Genomic DNA, 14,173 nt, shown 5'->3' with positions numbered 1-14,173 from the left:
CCCAGCCTAGATGACTAGATCAATAGGTCAGTACTGCATACCACCATGTCCTGTTGCGTTGCTGTACTCCCCCAGCGCGGCCAACGCCACATGATCCTTGTATTCGAGCATCTCCTTGGGTCTTACACGTTCAACACCCGCTCACTAGGCAGAACAACATCAAGTCACGTGGATTTTGCTGGTGTTCTTGCCAGGAGTACTCGGACAGGGATTTCTCAAGTCAAGAGTGCAGAGTGAAGCGTTGGGTGATCCAAAGTGTCAGTCGAGTCACAGGGAAGGTCATGGTATTGTGGAGGAGTAGCGACGCGATCATCAAAGGTACATTTAGGCGCGCGCGCGCGCGCCCGGGCCATGACACAAAGCCTTGCCGTCGAGATGTCGCAAGAGCATCGCACATCACAGGACGTAGTACATAACGCTGGACAAAAGTGCAAAAAAGAGGATATGGTGCTGTTTCATTTGGGATTTTCTGCGATTTCACTCCAGGAGTTTTCTATTTTGTTTTCCGCTTTTTGGTTTCATTTCTGGTTTGACTTGTTTTTGCTTCCTTTTTCCTTTGGGATTTTTGTTGTCACATCTTTTTTACTTTTTTATACAGCGCAGTTTTTAGGGTCCTTGCCAAATTGTTTGGCCATCATAAGCCATGGGGGGATAACGTGTACGCGTGTGTCACCTATTGGGTGGCAGATTTACACACCCCACGAATTATAACCCCGCCTCCACTCTTACCGGCCGCGCATAGAGCTGGATCGCGCTCAGTGCCCAATACATACGCATCCGACGCGTTACCACTGAGCAAACATGGCAATACCTTGTGTTACGTAGTATTGATGGGAAGCAGCATATAATCCCGCGACTCCTTTTCATCGAAGTCTCTTTTGGCATGACTTAACAGTCAAGCAAAGAAAAGGCTTTTGTTCTGTTCTTAGAGAAGCTAAAGAAGAGGTCAACGACATAGCCATGTGGATCCGAACACTCCTCCGGTGATAATTTACTGGCGACACACACAGAGAGAGAGAGAGAGAGAGAGAGAGAGAGAGAGAGAGAAAGAAAGAGAGAGAGAGCGCGAAAGAGAGAGAGACAGACAGAGAGAGAGAGACAGAGAGGACAAATGGGTGGAGATGTATTTGGGCCCTCTGCTGAACCCGCGTCGTTGCTCTGTATCATTTTGGTCTACCGCTAATGTTTAAACTGATCCACTCACTACTGCGGTGACTCAGCCAGCTGCCATAAAGCTGCTGCGATGCCGAAAGCGGTAGCGGTGCAACGGAGTCAGAGATTGATGAAGATTGTCCGTTCATCTTGAAGGGAGCCCCGCACGACAGCTGACTGCATGCACGCGCCACGATGCAACGACCCCCAACAAATGACGAAGGGGGGACTCGACCTGATGCTGTTTGGCTTGGCAAGCTCCAGCTATAACGTCATCCTGGCTGTCGCACTCGCTGAATGACTCTTGACCTTGAGCGAGCGCAACGATAGCTATCACGACTGCCTGATTGCAGGTGGCCTCTCCTCGTACGAGCCGAGATGTGTTCGTGACTCGTGACTGCGCAGGTCATCGTCAGCTTGCTCAGACGTCGCTCGGACTGTTCGGGCAGGTGTCCGCCAATCTGGCTGTCATGCTGAAGCGCGGGTGCGCACGCGCGCGCGGTGATGCTGCTGCGCTCCCCGCGCGCTCAGCAGCCGGCATTTCCTTTCCGCCTTGATCCACTCGCGTTGACTCGTGACTGCTGAAGTGACTTGATGGATGATGCGCGAGTCGGCATCGGCGTCGTGTCTGATGATGCGCCGACGCTCGCGCGTATATCCGTCATCATGGGTTCTTCGCGCACAGTAGCAGATGAGGAGCGCTGCTGTGTGTGTGGCGCACACGCGCGCGCGCGCGTGCGTTGCTGCATCACCGACCGAAAACGTGCCTTAAAACAGCAGCAGCACACCAATGAAAGCCTTGTGTGCGGTTGTGATTGTGATTGAGCCCACGACTTCCGAGATCAGCGACCGGTCCTCATTGTACACCTACTCAAGACTCTCCCACCGATAGGATCATCTTTAACCCCTTTGAAGGCGAAAGCAAAGCCGTGTCACCCTTGCCCGCACGATATACTCCCAGCATCCCCTGTCATCTACATTTCATCTCATCTCACCAGCACGCAGACGGACTTTCCACATTGACCTCGCACGACTGCAAGCCTAGTGCCAACGCACGGACACATCGCTCGAAGGTCACATTCCACTCGCATTTAGGTCATCTGTTCCCCTGCATCGGTGCTCGACATCTACGCACGCCACGCTCGGCTCGGTGTTGCTCGAATCGATCCCGCTGTTTGGCTCGCATCCATGGCACCCAACAAGGGTGTGAGCCCTGCCAAGCCGACTTCAGAGAGCAAATCGGCCAATGAGAGAGCCGCACTCGCTGCATCCAGCCATCCAGGATTCGTTAATCTGGGCAACACATGTTTCCTGAATAGCGTGCTGCAAGGTCTCAGCGTCACCACTGCTCTGCGCGACTCCTATCATCCACATCCCGCTTCCTTGGACTTGGCCACCCCCATCGCAGACTTGGTCAGCTCGCACCAATTGGCACTCAGACGAGGATCTTCACCAGCATTCGCTTCGGGCAGCAAGCTCGAAGACGCTCCGCATGAGCATGCTGCATGGCCGATAGAGCGGGCCAAGAGTCCAGTCTTGCGGCTCGTCGATCACAGGAATGGCAGAGTGGCATCAGCACCCGCTAGCAGGCGACCCTCGGTGATGTCGGCGCCCGACAGCTCCACTCCCTCTGCGAAAAGTCTGGATGGTGCTGAGGCCATCGAGAATGGAACATTTGTCATCACAAAGGCAGACGAAAAGGATGTTCCGCTCAACAGCGCCTTTCGCAAGGTGCTGGAGCAGACATGGTCAGAGACCGAGGGCGGAAGGGTTGCTGTGGGATCTTCTTCACACAAGCGAGGCAAGAGTTCTGCTTCGGTCAATCCCAAGCCGCTGCTCACCCTCATGACGCGCAAGTACGATCAGTATGGGGAATATGGGCAGCAGGATGGACACGAGCTGCTGAGGCACTTGTTGGACGCAATGCGAATGGAAGAATCCGATGTGAGTGTATGCTGTGCGGGAGAGCAAACACCTAGCAGTCGCTCAGCTCATCACGGGGAGCTGGATGTCTGTCTGTACCTCACAGCTCATCAAAAAGCTGCAGCCATCTGACAAGAAGTCTGGTCGCAGGCGAGGTTTACCCCGTAGCAAAGTTCACGCGGACTTGGCTTCCGAAATTTCCGAAGAAGTATCCACCCCTCGAGCTGATGCTGTTGGCGATCACTCGCTAGCCTCTGAGGGAGCGTCACCTGCCGAGCAGCTCGACCTTCCCATGAGCCCTTTCATCGATCATCTCTTTGGGGGCAAGCTTCTGTCAGCTGTTGTCTGCGAGGGCTGCAAGCACGTGTCGCACAATTACGAAGATTTCCTCGATCTGAGCCTGGCTGTGCGGCCCGAGCTGGAGGCCAAGGGTCGCAAGCGAGACCGGATAGCCAAGATGGCGGACAAGTGGAGACGATCTGCTTCGAAGCCGCCTGTGAGGCCTCGATCTGCAGCCGAGACCCCTCGAGCGCAGCAGCGTTTGCAAGAACACCAGATCAGCGATGTAGAGACCGAACTGTCCACCACCTCGCGACCTTCGAGGCCCACCGAGATCATCCGCCCCAAGAGCGCCATGCTCAGGAACAAGAAGAGCGAGGGCAATTTTGAGGCGACGGCGTCCACATCTGCCACAACGGGCACCAGCACCGATGGCAGCTCACAGCAAAGCCATGGACGCGATCACGATGCGACTGTTGAGGGGCGCGCGACTCCAGTGCCAGACCACGCGGCCATGAAGCTGGCTCCTGACTTTGTGGCTTACACAGATGCGGAGAGGGCGTTTGCTAGGCCTGCGGAAGGGCACATAGGAGCCAATTTGCTTCGGGCTGTCAGCGGGAGAAGACCAAAGACTCCTGTCTCGAGCAGCAGAAGCGCAAGTCCAAGCGGCGTTGAAGCTAGGTCGAGAGGCGAGCTTGAGGCAGATGCAAGAGGCGTTTCGAAAAAGGGACAGCAGACGAAGCAATCCCAGTACACGTCTAGGCTGTTTTCTGAGTTGCCAAAAGCCGATGCGCCTTCGAATGCTGGATCCTTTTGGGGACGCTGGGCCGGCGCCTCTTCTCACGCTCCTCAGCCGATTGGGTCTGTAGCAGATGCGGCCGTAGCAGCGGCGACCTCAGCTGCGCATTCAAGGACGTCTGGGCTTGCAGGTAGCTCCGTGTTCGAGGAAGCAGCACCACCTGATATTCTTGCCACGCAGCAAAACACGGATCTCGTCAAGTCTCTAACGGCATTTTGCGCTGTGGAAGCCCTGGAAGGAGACAACATGTATTCCTGCAAGCGTTGCTGGAGGCTCTCCAATCCGCCTACACCCGCAGAACGCTTGCGACACATACGTAAACGCACTCGGCGAGGAGAAAGCTGCGACGAGAGCGAGAAGAGCTCCGATGACGATGCATCGGAGATAGATGCAGCCGAGTGTGAGCGTACGGTGGGTGCCCTCGCCACACGCGCTGCTGCTCTGTCCATACCCGCATCTAGCAGCAGCGATCGCTCGGAAGACACAAGGGATCTGCCAGGTCCCTTGGTCGAAGGTCAAGATTCTGCCGTAGATGTCGCCGCAACGGAGACTATCACCCCTCGAACGGGCGCTTTGCTGGCCGAAGCTGCCGCTCGCGAAGCTCGAGCTGAGCCTGCTGGCGCCATTGATCACCTTGCAGAGATTGAAGAATTGCAAAGCATCACTGGCTCTCACCCTGCGTCTAGCAGACCCATACCTACCATAGAGACGACGTCTCCCAAGTCGACGAGCGATGAGCCTTCTGTCGATTGGAGCAAGACCCGCGTACGCTTGCAGGCGCCACAGCCGATCCGCAAGCTCGCGGCAGACGACACGTTCTCAGATGAAGATCTCACCTCGGATGACGAAGCTGTGCGAGCATCAGGCACGTCCGAGACGGATGTGTCGTCCACATCGGGCGCTCACACCGCGGGCTCTGCCACTGAAGCGTTCAGCTCGGACTTAGAGAACTCACATAGAGCTCCTTCGGTATCCTTTGCTGTGGATGCGGCACCTAGCCAGCGCAGGCGCTCAACGCAATCTGTGCCTAGGCGTGCGCTCAAGCGGTACCTGATCGCATCGACACCGCCCGTGCTCGTGGTCCACTTCAAGCGATTCCAGCACAATCGCTCCTTCGGTTTTGCGTCTCTTGCAGGCGGCAGCAAGAAGATCGATGATTTCATCTCCATCCCAGAATGGCTGGATCTTTCGCCTTTCCTCGCTCCTCCGCGTGAGGAATACGATCGTCATGGTCGTCTTAAGGCGAGCAGCGATCCCAGAGCTCTGAGAGCCACGGAACAGTCGCAGCTTTCCGAAAGATTAGACGACAAGAAGCACGCCAAGTGGCATTGGCCTGGTCGGCATCATGGCAAGGATCATAGCGGCTTCAAGTCAGGCGCAAATGGTGGAGATCAACGCACAAAGTATCGATTGTACGCTGTAGTGGTGCATGAGGGTACAATGACGTCAGGTCACTACACGGCATTTGTAAAGGCGCCCATGCCCAAGACTCAATCAGCAAACGCTGCGAAGCCCGCGACCTCGGCTGCGGCAAGTCCCACGGACTCGACTACTCCCACCACGACCGTCGCCGACCAGACCAACGTGCTGGCTTCTCATCATGCGGCAGCGCCAGCAGAGCCCGCAGTCGCTTCTCCGCGCGCACCTGTGGCGCAAGAAGCATCGAGCGAAGTCAGCCCGCACACTTCCGCTGCGACGACTTCTTCTGCTAGCTCAAGCTTGGCAAGCCTTCAGCTGACGCCTGCCGAGTCTGGCGGTAGTACGGCCGCTTCTAGCAACCGATCGTCCGCCAGCAAGGCAAGCACGCCGGCGACTAGCGGCGCTGCGGCGTCGCCATTCCCAGCCGAGGAGAGGTATTGGCTCTACACCTCTGACACTTTTGTCCGACCTGCAAGCTTGGAGGAGGTTCTACGCGCAAAGGTGTACATTGCATTCTACGAGCGCGTCTAGAAAAGAAGTCGCCGTATTAGAAACGCATCAGACTATCATGCAATAGCATCCTTTAATGGCATCTTCCATGTGCAATAAGCCCGCATGACTACACAGAGAGAGAGACAGGAAAATTGTGCGTACATTCGGCGTCGTCATTCGATTGTAAAGACGATGCTGGGGCAGACGACGACCAAGTTTGAACAATCTGCCTGTGACTGTAGGCGAAAGCCAGTCCAAGAGGTTGCCAGTGAATCTAAATGAGAGAGGCGCACACGATTCCAAAGCTGAGTACGCCGCCCTTCGACCCATGCATGCACATCCAAACTCTTGAGTGCGCCAAAGACGTCGCGTACTCGAAATCATCTTGCGTCTCAGCGGCGATCGGACTGGGTGACGTAAGGAACTCCGCGCCAATCGGAAGGAGATCGAGGCGTAGTGGCGGATGGCGTGTGGGCGACACCAGACCCGACCGAGCTGGTGGACCCGACCGAAGTGGGCCTGACAGGTGTTCTTGTGCCCGCAGCTGAAGTAGGGGCGGATTGAGGGCTCGTAGCGCGTGGTGCGCCAGTCAACGTGCTATTCAGCGTCCCATTGGCCACTCTAGCCGCCTTCAAGCTGGGTTTCCTTGCGTGCGTCAAGAGAGGAGCAGGTGCACTTCGAACATTTGTGCGCATCTCGTGCTTGGGTTGATGAGACCCTGCGCTGTCGTCCGCATCTTCATCGCTCTCGTTCAGCTGGGTCAAGCCGACGGTCTCTTCGTTGTCGTAAGCGCTGAATAGCACACTGCCGCTGCTGTCTCTCCGAGTGTGAGCAGGATAAGATCCTCTCCGTGAAGGGGGGTACTGCATGCTGCTTCGACCTCTCCAATCGTTGTTGCCCAGCAAACGATCGTGTGCCTCGCTCAATCTGCCTGTTCCCGCCACTCCCTCTCCTGTCATCAACGACATGCGCGGTTGTTGCGTAGCTGGATCAACCAGCCTGTTCAAGTTGAGTAGGTATACGCCCATGAATATGACGCAGAACCCTCCGAGCAGCGACACTGCGGAAGCCGGTCCACTCGTATTGAATCCGTTGAAGAGTAAGAAACTTGCAAAGATGGTAGATGTAGTGAAAGTAACGTAATAGATAGGATTGACACTGCAGTGCGACGAACAGCAAAGAGTGACATCAGCACAGATGTGCTACGAGACGATTGCAGCGCATGCACTTACATATTTGTAGAGAATTGATCCAGCGCCTTGTTGAAGTAGTTCATTTGAACCAGAATGCAAACCACAGTGACGAGAGCGAAGCAGTACGTGCTTGGATGCGTGAATTGATTGTTGCCATCCAGCGTGAGTTTCAGCGCCACGCCAAAGCCCTTGACAGCCATGACAGAGACGCTGCCGACCAAGCTACAGATGGAGAGGTAGACCAGAGGCGTGCGCTTGCCATAAATTGGCACGAGTCTCCAAATGGCCCATATTGCGTAGCCCAATACGAACAAGCAGTAGGTCAGAAAGCCTAGGATGGCAAGGTGTGATCTCGTCCGCAAGTAAGCACTGAAAGAGGACTTGCACAATCATGCCCAAGAGTCGTGCGGCTCACCTGGCTGAATGGCGTAGTTCAGAATTTCATCCACTGTCTGAATCTCCTTGTCCTCCGGTGCATTGACCACAATGATGACTGTTCCCACCAGACAAAGCGTGCATCCTACGCGCCCCAAACTTCCCAGCTCCTCCTTTAGGATGAAGGATGCTAGGACCGCTCTGTCGCCCACAAAACATGCGAATCAGCTCAGAAGCCCAGAAGCATGAAAGCATCTAGACCGACTCACCCAATGAGCACGGAGAGCGCGCCCAGAGGCGTGACTAGGATGGGAGGCGCAAATGTGTAGGCCGCAAAGTTGGCAACTTAGGAGGCAAGAAAGGGCGCGAGACGATCAGCAAGTCTACTTGAGTTAGCCGGTGGGTGCGGCCAGCGCTAACTCACCCTCGCCTACAATCACTGCAAGGGAGCGACGCAGCAAAGATGGACACTGCTGTCAGCCTCTGAGATGTGAGTGTATACACTGTGGCACGACGACGAATTACGTACTCGTAGACATGCCAGCCCACCAGATGGGGTTTTGCAAGTAGTAGTGACCATCGGAGGCCATGCCGCCCGTTCCTGTTGATCTATCAGCCGCATCCATCAGTCCCTGACGCGAGGGGGCGCAATGATGGCAATCGAAGATTGGGAGTAAGTGCACTCAGCTCGCCCAGACGAAGTATGGACTCGACTTTGGCGCTCGCTCGCAACTCACCTTCTTGGTGATGATGAAACTCGTTCCAATGGCCAAAGAGCTCGAAATGGCGAGTCCAAGCCCAATCCACTTGTCTCTAGTCAACGAGCTCAATCCGCTTCCTTCTCGCGCAGTGTGATTTGAGCCTGTCCTGTGTTGCGCTGTCGCTTGTCCTGCCGTGATCCTTGCGCTGTGGGCGTCTGAATAGTCCAAAGCTGACTGTGGGAGCCAGTCCGTTGGACGAGCTTCGGCTGCGGGATGGGGCGATGCTGCTGCTAGAGATGCCCAGAAACATGCAATGCTGACCAGCAGCACATACAGTCGTGCTCTACTACCGTACAAGAGCCTACCACCAGCACGCCTCCTTCTGCCCCTCCGCCGACACTCGAGATTCGGATCCATGTCTCTGACTCTGTCGGTCATCTTGCTGATCTCGAAGAAAAGACTTGCGCACTTCTATGCCGAGCTGAAGGGCCGGGAGTCGGCTTCGACTGTGCTGTAGGGAGTAGTAGGCGGGCCCAGATTCTACAATGGTGATGCTTCAGGTCAGCGTCGCACAATGAATGTGATGGTTCGGATGAAGCAGTGTGGGCGTATAAACTTCCGATGAGCCCGTCTCGTGCAAGTTGCCTAGGCGAGGCGCGGCAATCGAAAGGCTCGCGTGTTGCTTGGCTGCCGAGGACAGCCTGCTTGAAATTCTGACTGTGGTTGGGGCGGCCGATGGAACAGCGTCCGGCGTTTTTGGGAGGAGTGCGGTCCGAAATGAGCGGTATGGAGTGACGCGGCAGACGCGATGTATATGAAGGGGTCAAGGTTCGTCAAACGAGAATTGCCGTCACAGTTGCGAATGATCGTGACCACCGCGAATGTGAATGCTCCATCACCTCACGAGCAGCAGCGAGCACATGCCTTCGTGACGAGTACGAGCCCTCGCGAGCCCTCAGCACCGTCGTTCGTTCGTGGCGGCATGCATGTATGCATGCATCAGCAGCAGCAGCCGCAACATCAGCACGCGATAGCAGCAGCAGCCGTGGGTTTGCTTCGGTCGGCGCGCGGCAGCTGCTGTTGTGGCGCATGCCACACGCGCCCATGCAGCATACAGCACTGCGACGCGCAGCCTGGCACCGCGCAACGCGGCGCGCTCGCGTACGCGCGGATGTGGCAGGCTGAGATGAGTCACAGTCACGTATAGCGCGCAGCACTTGACCAGTCTTGGCGCTGCGCGTGGTGGCCGCTGTGCGTGCGCGAACGCTGGCCATAGTCAGCCTATAGCTGTGTATAATACTTTGCTTGGAGGGCGCGTGTATGACAAGCAACATGCTGTATTGTACAGCATGCTGCATACATGTATATCATGATCAAAAGCACGCTTCCTACCAAGCAAGCCGTCGAGTTCAAGGACACGGTGGGCGCCATAGCGATGTGGCATCCACGTGGGCGACGCGGGCTCTTCTTGAGCGATTCAGCTTGTGACAGAAGAGAGAGAGAGAAATCACGAAGGCGAGATGCCAGCTGGAAGCGTGCATGTACCGGTATAACGTACACTTCACTGCATGCAGAGCTGAGAGCATGCACACAGCCATGCAAGGGAAGTCGCGACGATTTGGTGGGGTTGTGGGATGTGGAGGAAGGGGCTCTCTGCTGTCTCGCCATTTGTGATTCATCCCAACGAGACCTTGGCACTCAAGACTCTTGACTCTTGATCGATTCTAAATCGCACACCTTTCATGTACGCTTGCGCGCATTCGTGATTGAGCCTCCAATCATCACATTCAAGATTGCTGAAGCGCAAGTCAAAAGCTGTCGAGTAGCCGAGAAGAGATCGAGAGAGTCTGGGTAGCGAGATCGAAGAGCGCTTGGACGGGGTCATCATTGTGATCATCTCGGCTTTGCAAGCAAACTTGGATCATCGGCCGACCGGTAACCTTCGGTGAAGAGCTCGGACGGATCCTGTTCTGGGTCAAAGCGGATCGATCACTAGGTCCGCATTATCAGAGTCTCGCCTTCGCGGACGACCTCTTCTGCAGGTCAAGGTACTTCATCCCCACCCACTGAAAGGCATATCGGCTACCCAAGTATCATGTCCGGTATTCAAGATGATCTTCTGAACGGATCCGGCAACGGTACATCCACACGAAACGGAGCAAAAGGGAATGGGCACCGCAACGGCCACGGTAATGGTAACGGCAACGCGAACAGGCCCGAAACGCCGCTTGCGCGCTTGCAAGAGTCGCATCGCGCCATCATTTCGCGCCTGCCAAATGAATTGTGCCAGCCTACCTGGGGTATCATCTGCGGCTCCGGCTTGGGCGGCTTGGCAGATCATCTGGAGGAGCGGGTAGATGTCCAGTATGCCGATATACCTGTATGTATGCTTGCTCTGGCTCGTGCCGCGATCCATGATTGGCTCACACGACCTTTGTGCACCTCCCGCCCGCGATACATTTAGCACATGCCGAGATCAACGGTCCAGGGTCACAAGTCCGCATTCGCTTTTGGCTTCCTCAGCAAGTCCTCATCCGCCGCTTTTAGCGCAGAAGAAAAGGCCCAGAATGGCACTACAAGCAGAAGGATTCCAGTCGTAGCAGCTCTTGGCAGGTTCCATCTGTACGAAGGTTACGATGCTCAAGATGCCGCCATGCTGGTGCGTCTCTTCAAGCTACTGGGCGCATCATCCGTCGTCGGTACGTTGATGATTCGGATAGGCCGATCAGGATGCAGCTCACGTCCTTGCGCTCCCGTCGCACTCTGCGTGCTCTAGTCACCAACGCATCGGGCGGATTGCATCCTGATTGGGACGTAGGCACTATCATGGCCATGCATGATCACCTCTCGCTACCGACGCTCTCTGTGAGTATGGGCGGCGACCTACATCGCTGCGGAACCATCCCTCTCAAAGCTCACAAATTCGCGTTCCCACTCGCAAGTCTATGAACCCTCTCATTGGCGAAAATTTCGAGCTGGGGTCTCGCTTCATTGCCATGTCGGATGCATACGACCCAGCTCTTAGACTAGCTTTGTATCGCTCCGCAGCGTCTCTCGGAACCGAGACGCTGTCCCTACTCCGCTCGGGCACCTACGCCTACGTCGCTGGACCAACGTACGAGTCGCGCGCTGAATCTCGTTTCCTGCGAAGTGCAGGTGCGGATTGCGTGGGGATGAGCACAGTGCCCGAAGTCATCTCTGCTAGACACTTGGGATTGCGCATCTTGGGCATCTCGCTCGTCACCAACAAGGTCGTCGTCACGCCTTACTTTGACGCCGATGCCGCGGTACGCCAGGAGCTCAAAACTGGGAAAACGTTTGATGCGGAAGCGATCAGGAAACAAGATGCAGGAGAGGCGGCAAATCACGAAGAGGTGCTCGAAGTTGGAAGACGACGCGCTGATGATGTCAGGAAATTGTGAGTCTTCACCGCCTTGCCCATTCGAGCATGCGCTGATCATGCATGCTTCTGACGATCACCGCAGAGTCGAGCGAACGATCCTCACTGCTGACGCTTGAGGTGCGGCTTTGCAACTTGAGTCTACTCAAGATGGTTGTACCAGCACACTGCTTAGCTATGGGAAGCAAACCCAGCTTCCTTACCCGCAACTTGCATATCCAGCTTGAGAGCTCCCAGTCTGGTCCCACAAAGGATTTTTAGCTAGACATGCATTGATCATTGCAATTCCCATCATCCAAATTCTCTGCTCCTTCGATGCGCGCGAGATGCCAAAGGAGTGCTATGGCTTATCAGCATATATGCCCGCTAAGCGTGACCTGCCGCCCCGTACTTCGGGTCCAGTGAGAAAGGTAGCACTGTCAGCCTGCGGCTGGTGGCTTGTAAGGCTAAGGAGGTCGTGCTGCTCGACTCACGTTGGGAGGCTGAGCTCCAGCAGGTGCAGCATCAACAGCTGCATACTCGCCGTTGCCCAGGTAGACATAGGCAGCTCCGTACTGCTCCTCTGCGCGCATTTTCTTGTAAATGAGCCAGAATCCGTGAATGTGACCGGGAATGTATCCCAAGATGCTGCAGCATTGGATGCGATCGGTCAAGGAGCGGAGAAGAACGCGTCGTGGTCAATGCCATATTGTGAATAGGTTCGGCCAACGTGCACCTTGAAAGGCGCGACGAGTGCCTAGGGATCACTCGTGCTGACAGATTTTGATAGAGGAGCACTCACGTCAGGCAAACGTTGATCAGCAGATCACACGAGCAGCATCCGGCTACGAATGCGGCGGCGGCAGGTGGGAAGAGGATGCAGACCAAGCAGAGCAGAATATCGCTACCTTTGACCATGGTGACTGATGACAATCGGGTGATTTGCCGACGTTGTGCGTAGACGTGGTGAGAGAGAGAGCCGTACTGCGCGGGTGCGGACGATTCGATTCGGGAGACAAGCTGGAATTCAGTCGACTCGCGATGTGCGGATGTTGACGATGGTGAGGATCGAGAGGGGAAAGTCGGTATAGTGCCTATACAAGATACCTTTCACCGCCATTGATGACTTGCAACTCACTCCTCGATTCCTTGGTGCGCAGCAGTCGCTGCTGTTTCGAGGGGTTGCGCATGTGGAGATCAGTCATGCACAAGACAAGCCGCTTGCGTTCCCGTGTTTATGGATGCTGCCGGATCGAGGCGGAGCTAGATTCAAATCCAAGATTTGATTTGGAATCGAGTGGTTGTTGTATCCCTTCGCTCCTGAGCTCTGTATTCGATCGCGCTGCTCAAATCAAAATTCAAGATCGAGTAGCCCGCCGCGCGGCGGAGAACCGCGGAGGACGCGCCACACGCGCACGCGCCAAAACCCAATCGGACGCGCGCCAAACATGTTTTTGAATTTGAGAAGCCAAGAGTCACAGCCAAGCTGAAAGCGCTGCGATGCACGCGTGTGGAATGCACGAAAAGCTTGCACAAGCTCGATCGAGGCGTGGTCGTGTGGATGAGATGGTGATGGTCGTCCTTCCTTTCTTGTTATTCCGCACCCAATACACAAGCATCACTCACTTCACTGCTTCCCGCTTGCCCAACATCAGATCTTCAGTGGCCCGATCTCCCGCTTTGGGCAGATACAGCGAGCGCGAAGTGAGGATCCTGGTTTTGCCAAAAGGGCTGACCCTTTCGTGGTCTGACAGGGCATCCTCGCTCTTGCTCTCCACAACGGACGACCCAAGACCGCGAGCATAGCGCAGATGGCCGGCGGTGGCAAGACTTCCAGTAGGTATTCGAGAAGGTCAACCTCGGTGGAAGAAGAGCGACCTTCACATTCTACACCTAGGGCGCGACATAGCTCAAGCAGGCACCATCTCAGCATGTCGTCCAATCGAACACCTTCGCGAGGCAAACGAAAGCGGGATCACGAGTATGGTCTCAGTAGTGATGCAGAGCGTAGCAGAAGTAGGAGTCGTAGCAGCAGGCGGAGGAGCAGCTACAAGCGGCACAAGTACGCCTCGCCAGAAAGCCAATCGACATCCGAAGCGTCTTACACTGGCGATTCAGGCAGCCAAGATGAATCGGGCGGGTCAAGCGACAGCGAAGGGTCCGCTAGCGATGCGAGCTCTATCGCAGACGATGTCCGTAGGCGGAAACGTAGGCGGTTGCAGTCCTCTGACAGCCGCAGGCCGAAGCGAGGCGCGGTGGGCTATCTGCATCACGAGCCCCTGGCGAGCTTCGTGATGCCAGACAAGACTGCTTTCCAAAGAGTCCTCGATGGTGAGTGAAGAATGCGCATCTTGAAGCAATGACACCGAAACTCCCATTTTTCAACGGGAGAGCTGGAAGAGGTGTCATCGCCCTGCGGATTGCGGACTCACTCACCTTTCGTCTGCTCTCAGATGATATG

The 14,173-nt window shown here is 55.7% G+C and overlaps 5 protein-coding genes across 5 annotated transcripts; 2 read left to right on the top strand and 3 right to left on the bottom strand.

Annotated features, from left to right (window-relative positions):
* Positions 1–800: 800 nt before the first annotated feature.
* IE81DRAFT_71910 (hypothetical protein) lies at positions 801–1,296 on the bottom strand. The gene has a single exon (XM_025517562.1). The coding sequence runs from the start codon at positions 1,165–1,167 to the stop codon at positions 889–891; it is 279 nt and encodes a 92-aa protein (XP_025370747.1). The 5' UTR covers positions 1,168–1,296; the 3' UTR covers positions 801–888.
* A 671-nt stretch (positions 1,297–1,967) lies between these two features.
* On the top strand, positions 1,968–6,196 carry IE81DRAFT_322244 (cysteine proteinase). The gene is made up of 2 exons (XM_025513571.1): positions 1,968–3,096; positions 3,182–6,196. The coding sequence occupies exons 1-2, from the start codon at positions 2,341–2,343 to the stop codon at positions 6,101–6,103; spliced, it is 3,678 nt and encodes a 1,225-aa protein (XP_025370746.1). The 5' UTR covers positions 1,968–2,340; the 3' UTR covers positions 6,104–6,196.
* On the bottom strand, positions 6,057–9,203 carry IE81DRAFT_300338 (DUF803-domain-containing protein). The gene is made up of 7 exons (XM_025512213.1): positions 8,370–9,203; positions 8,162–8,264; positions 8,057–8,071; positions 7,902–7,977; positions 7,673–7,833; positions 7,297–7,588; positions 6,057–7,222 (listed from the first exon to the last, which is right to left on the bottom strand). The coding sequence occupies exons 1-7, from the start codon at positions 8,769–8,771 to the stop codon at positions 6,457–6,459; spliced, it is 1,815 nt and encodes a 604-aa protein (XP_025370745.1). The 5' UTR covers positions 8,772–9,203; the 3' UTR covers positions 6,057–6,456.
* A 797-nt stretch (positions 9,204–10,000) lies between these two features.
* Positions 10,001–12,050, top strand: IE81DRAFT_322241 (inosine guanosine and). The gene is made up of 5 exons (XM_025513570.1): positions 10,001–10,713; positions 10,798–11,032; positions 11,110–11,198; positions 11,276–11,751; positions 11,819–12,050. The coding sequence occupies exons 1-5, from the start codon at positions 10,429–10,431 to the stop codon at positions 11,850–11,852; spliced, it is 1,119 nt and encodes a 372-aa protein (XP_025370744.1). The 5' UTR covers positions 10,001–10,428; the 3' UTR covers positions 11,853–12,050.
* On the bottom strand, positions 11,991–12,977 carry IE81DRAFT_322240 (hypothetical protein). Its single transcript, XM_025513569.1, has 3 exons — positions 12,515–12,977; positions 12,207–12,360; positions 11,991–12,123 (listed from the first exon to the last, which is right to left on the bottom strand). Exons 1-3 carry the CDS (start codon positions 12,628–12,630, stop codon positions 12,100–12,102), a joined length of 294 nt encoding a protein of 97 aa, XP_025370743.1. The 5' UTR covers positions 12,631–12,977; the 3' UTR covers positions 11,991–12,099.
* Positions 12,978–14,173: the final 1,196 nt, after the last annotated feature.

The sequence above is a fragment of the Ceraceosorus guamensis genome (genome assembly GCF_003144195.1).
Source record: "Ceraceosorus guamensis strain MCA 4658 unplaced genomic scaffold IE81scaffold_18, whole genome shotgun sequence".
Lineage (NCBI taxonomy): Eukaryota > Fungi > Basidiomycota > Exobasidiomycetes > Ceraceosorales > Ceraceosoraceae > Ceraceosorus > Ceraceosorus guamensis.
The sequence above is the reverse complement of the archived record's forward strand: the minus strand, read 5'-3'. Positions and strand labels throughout refer to the sequence as shown.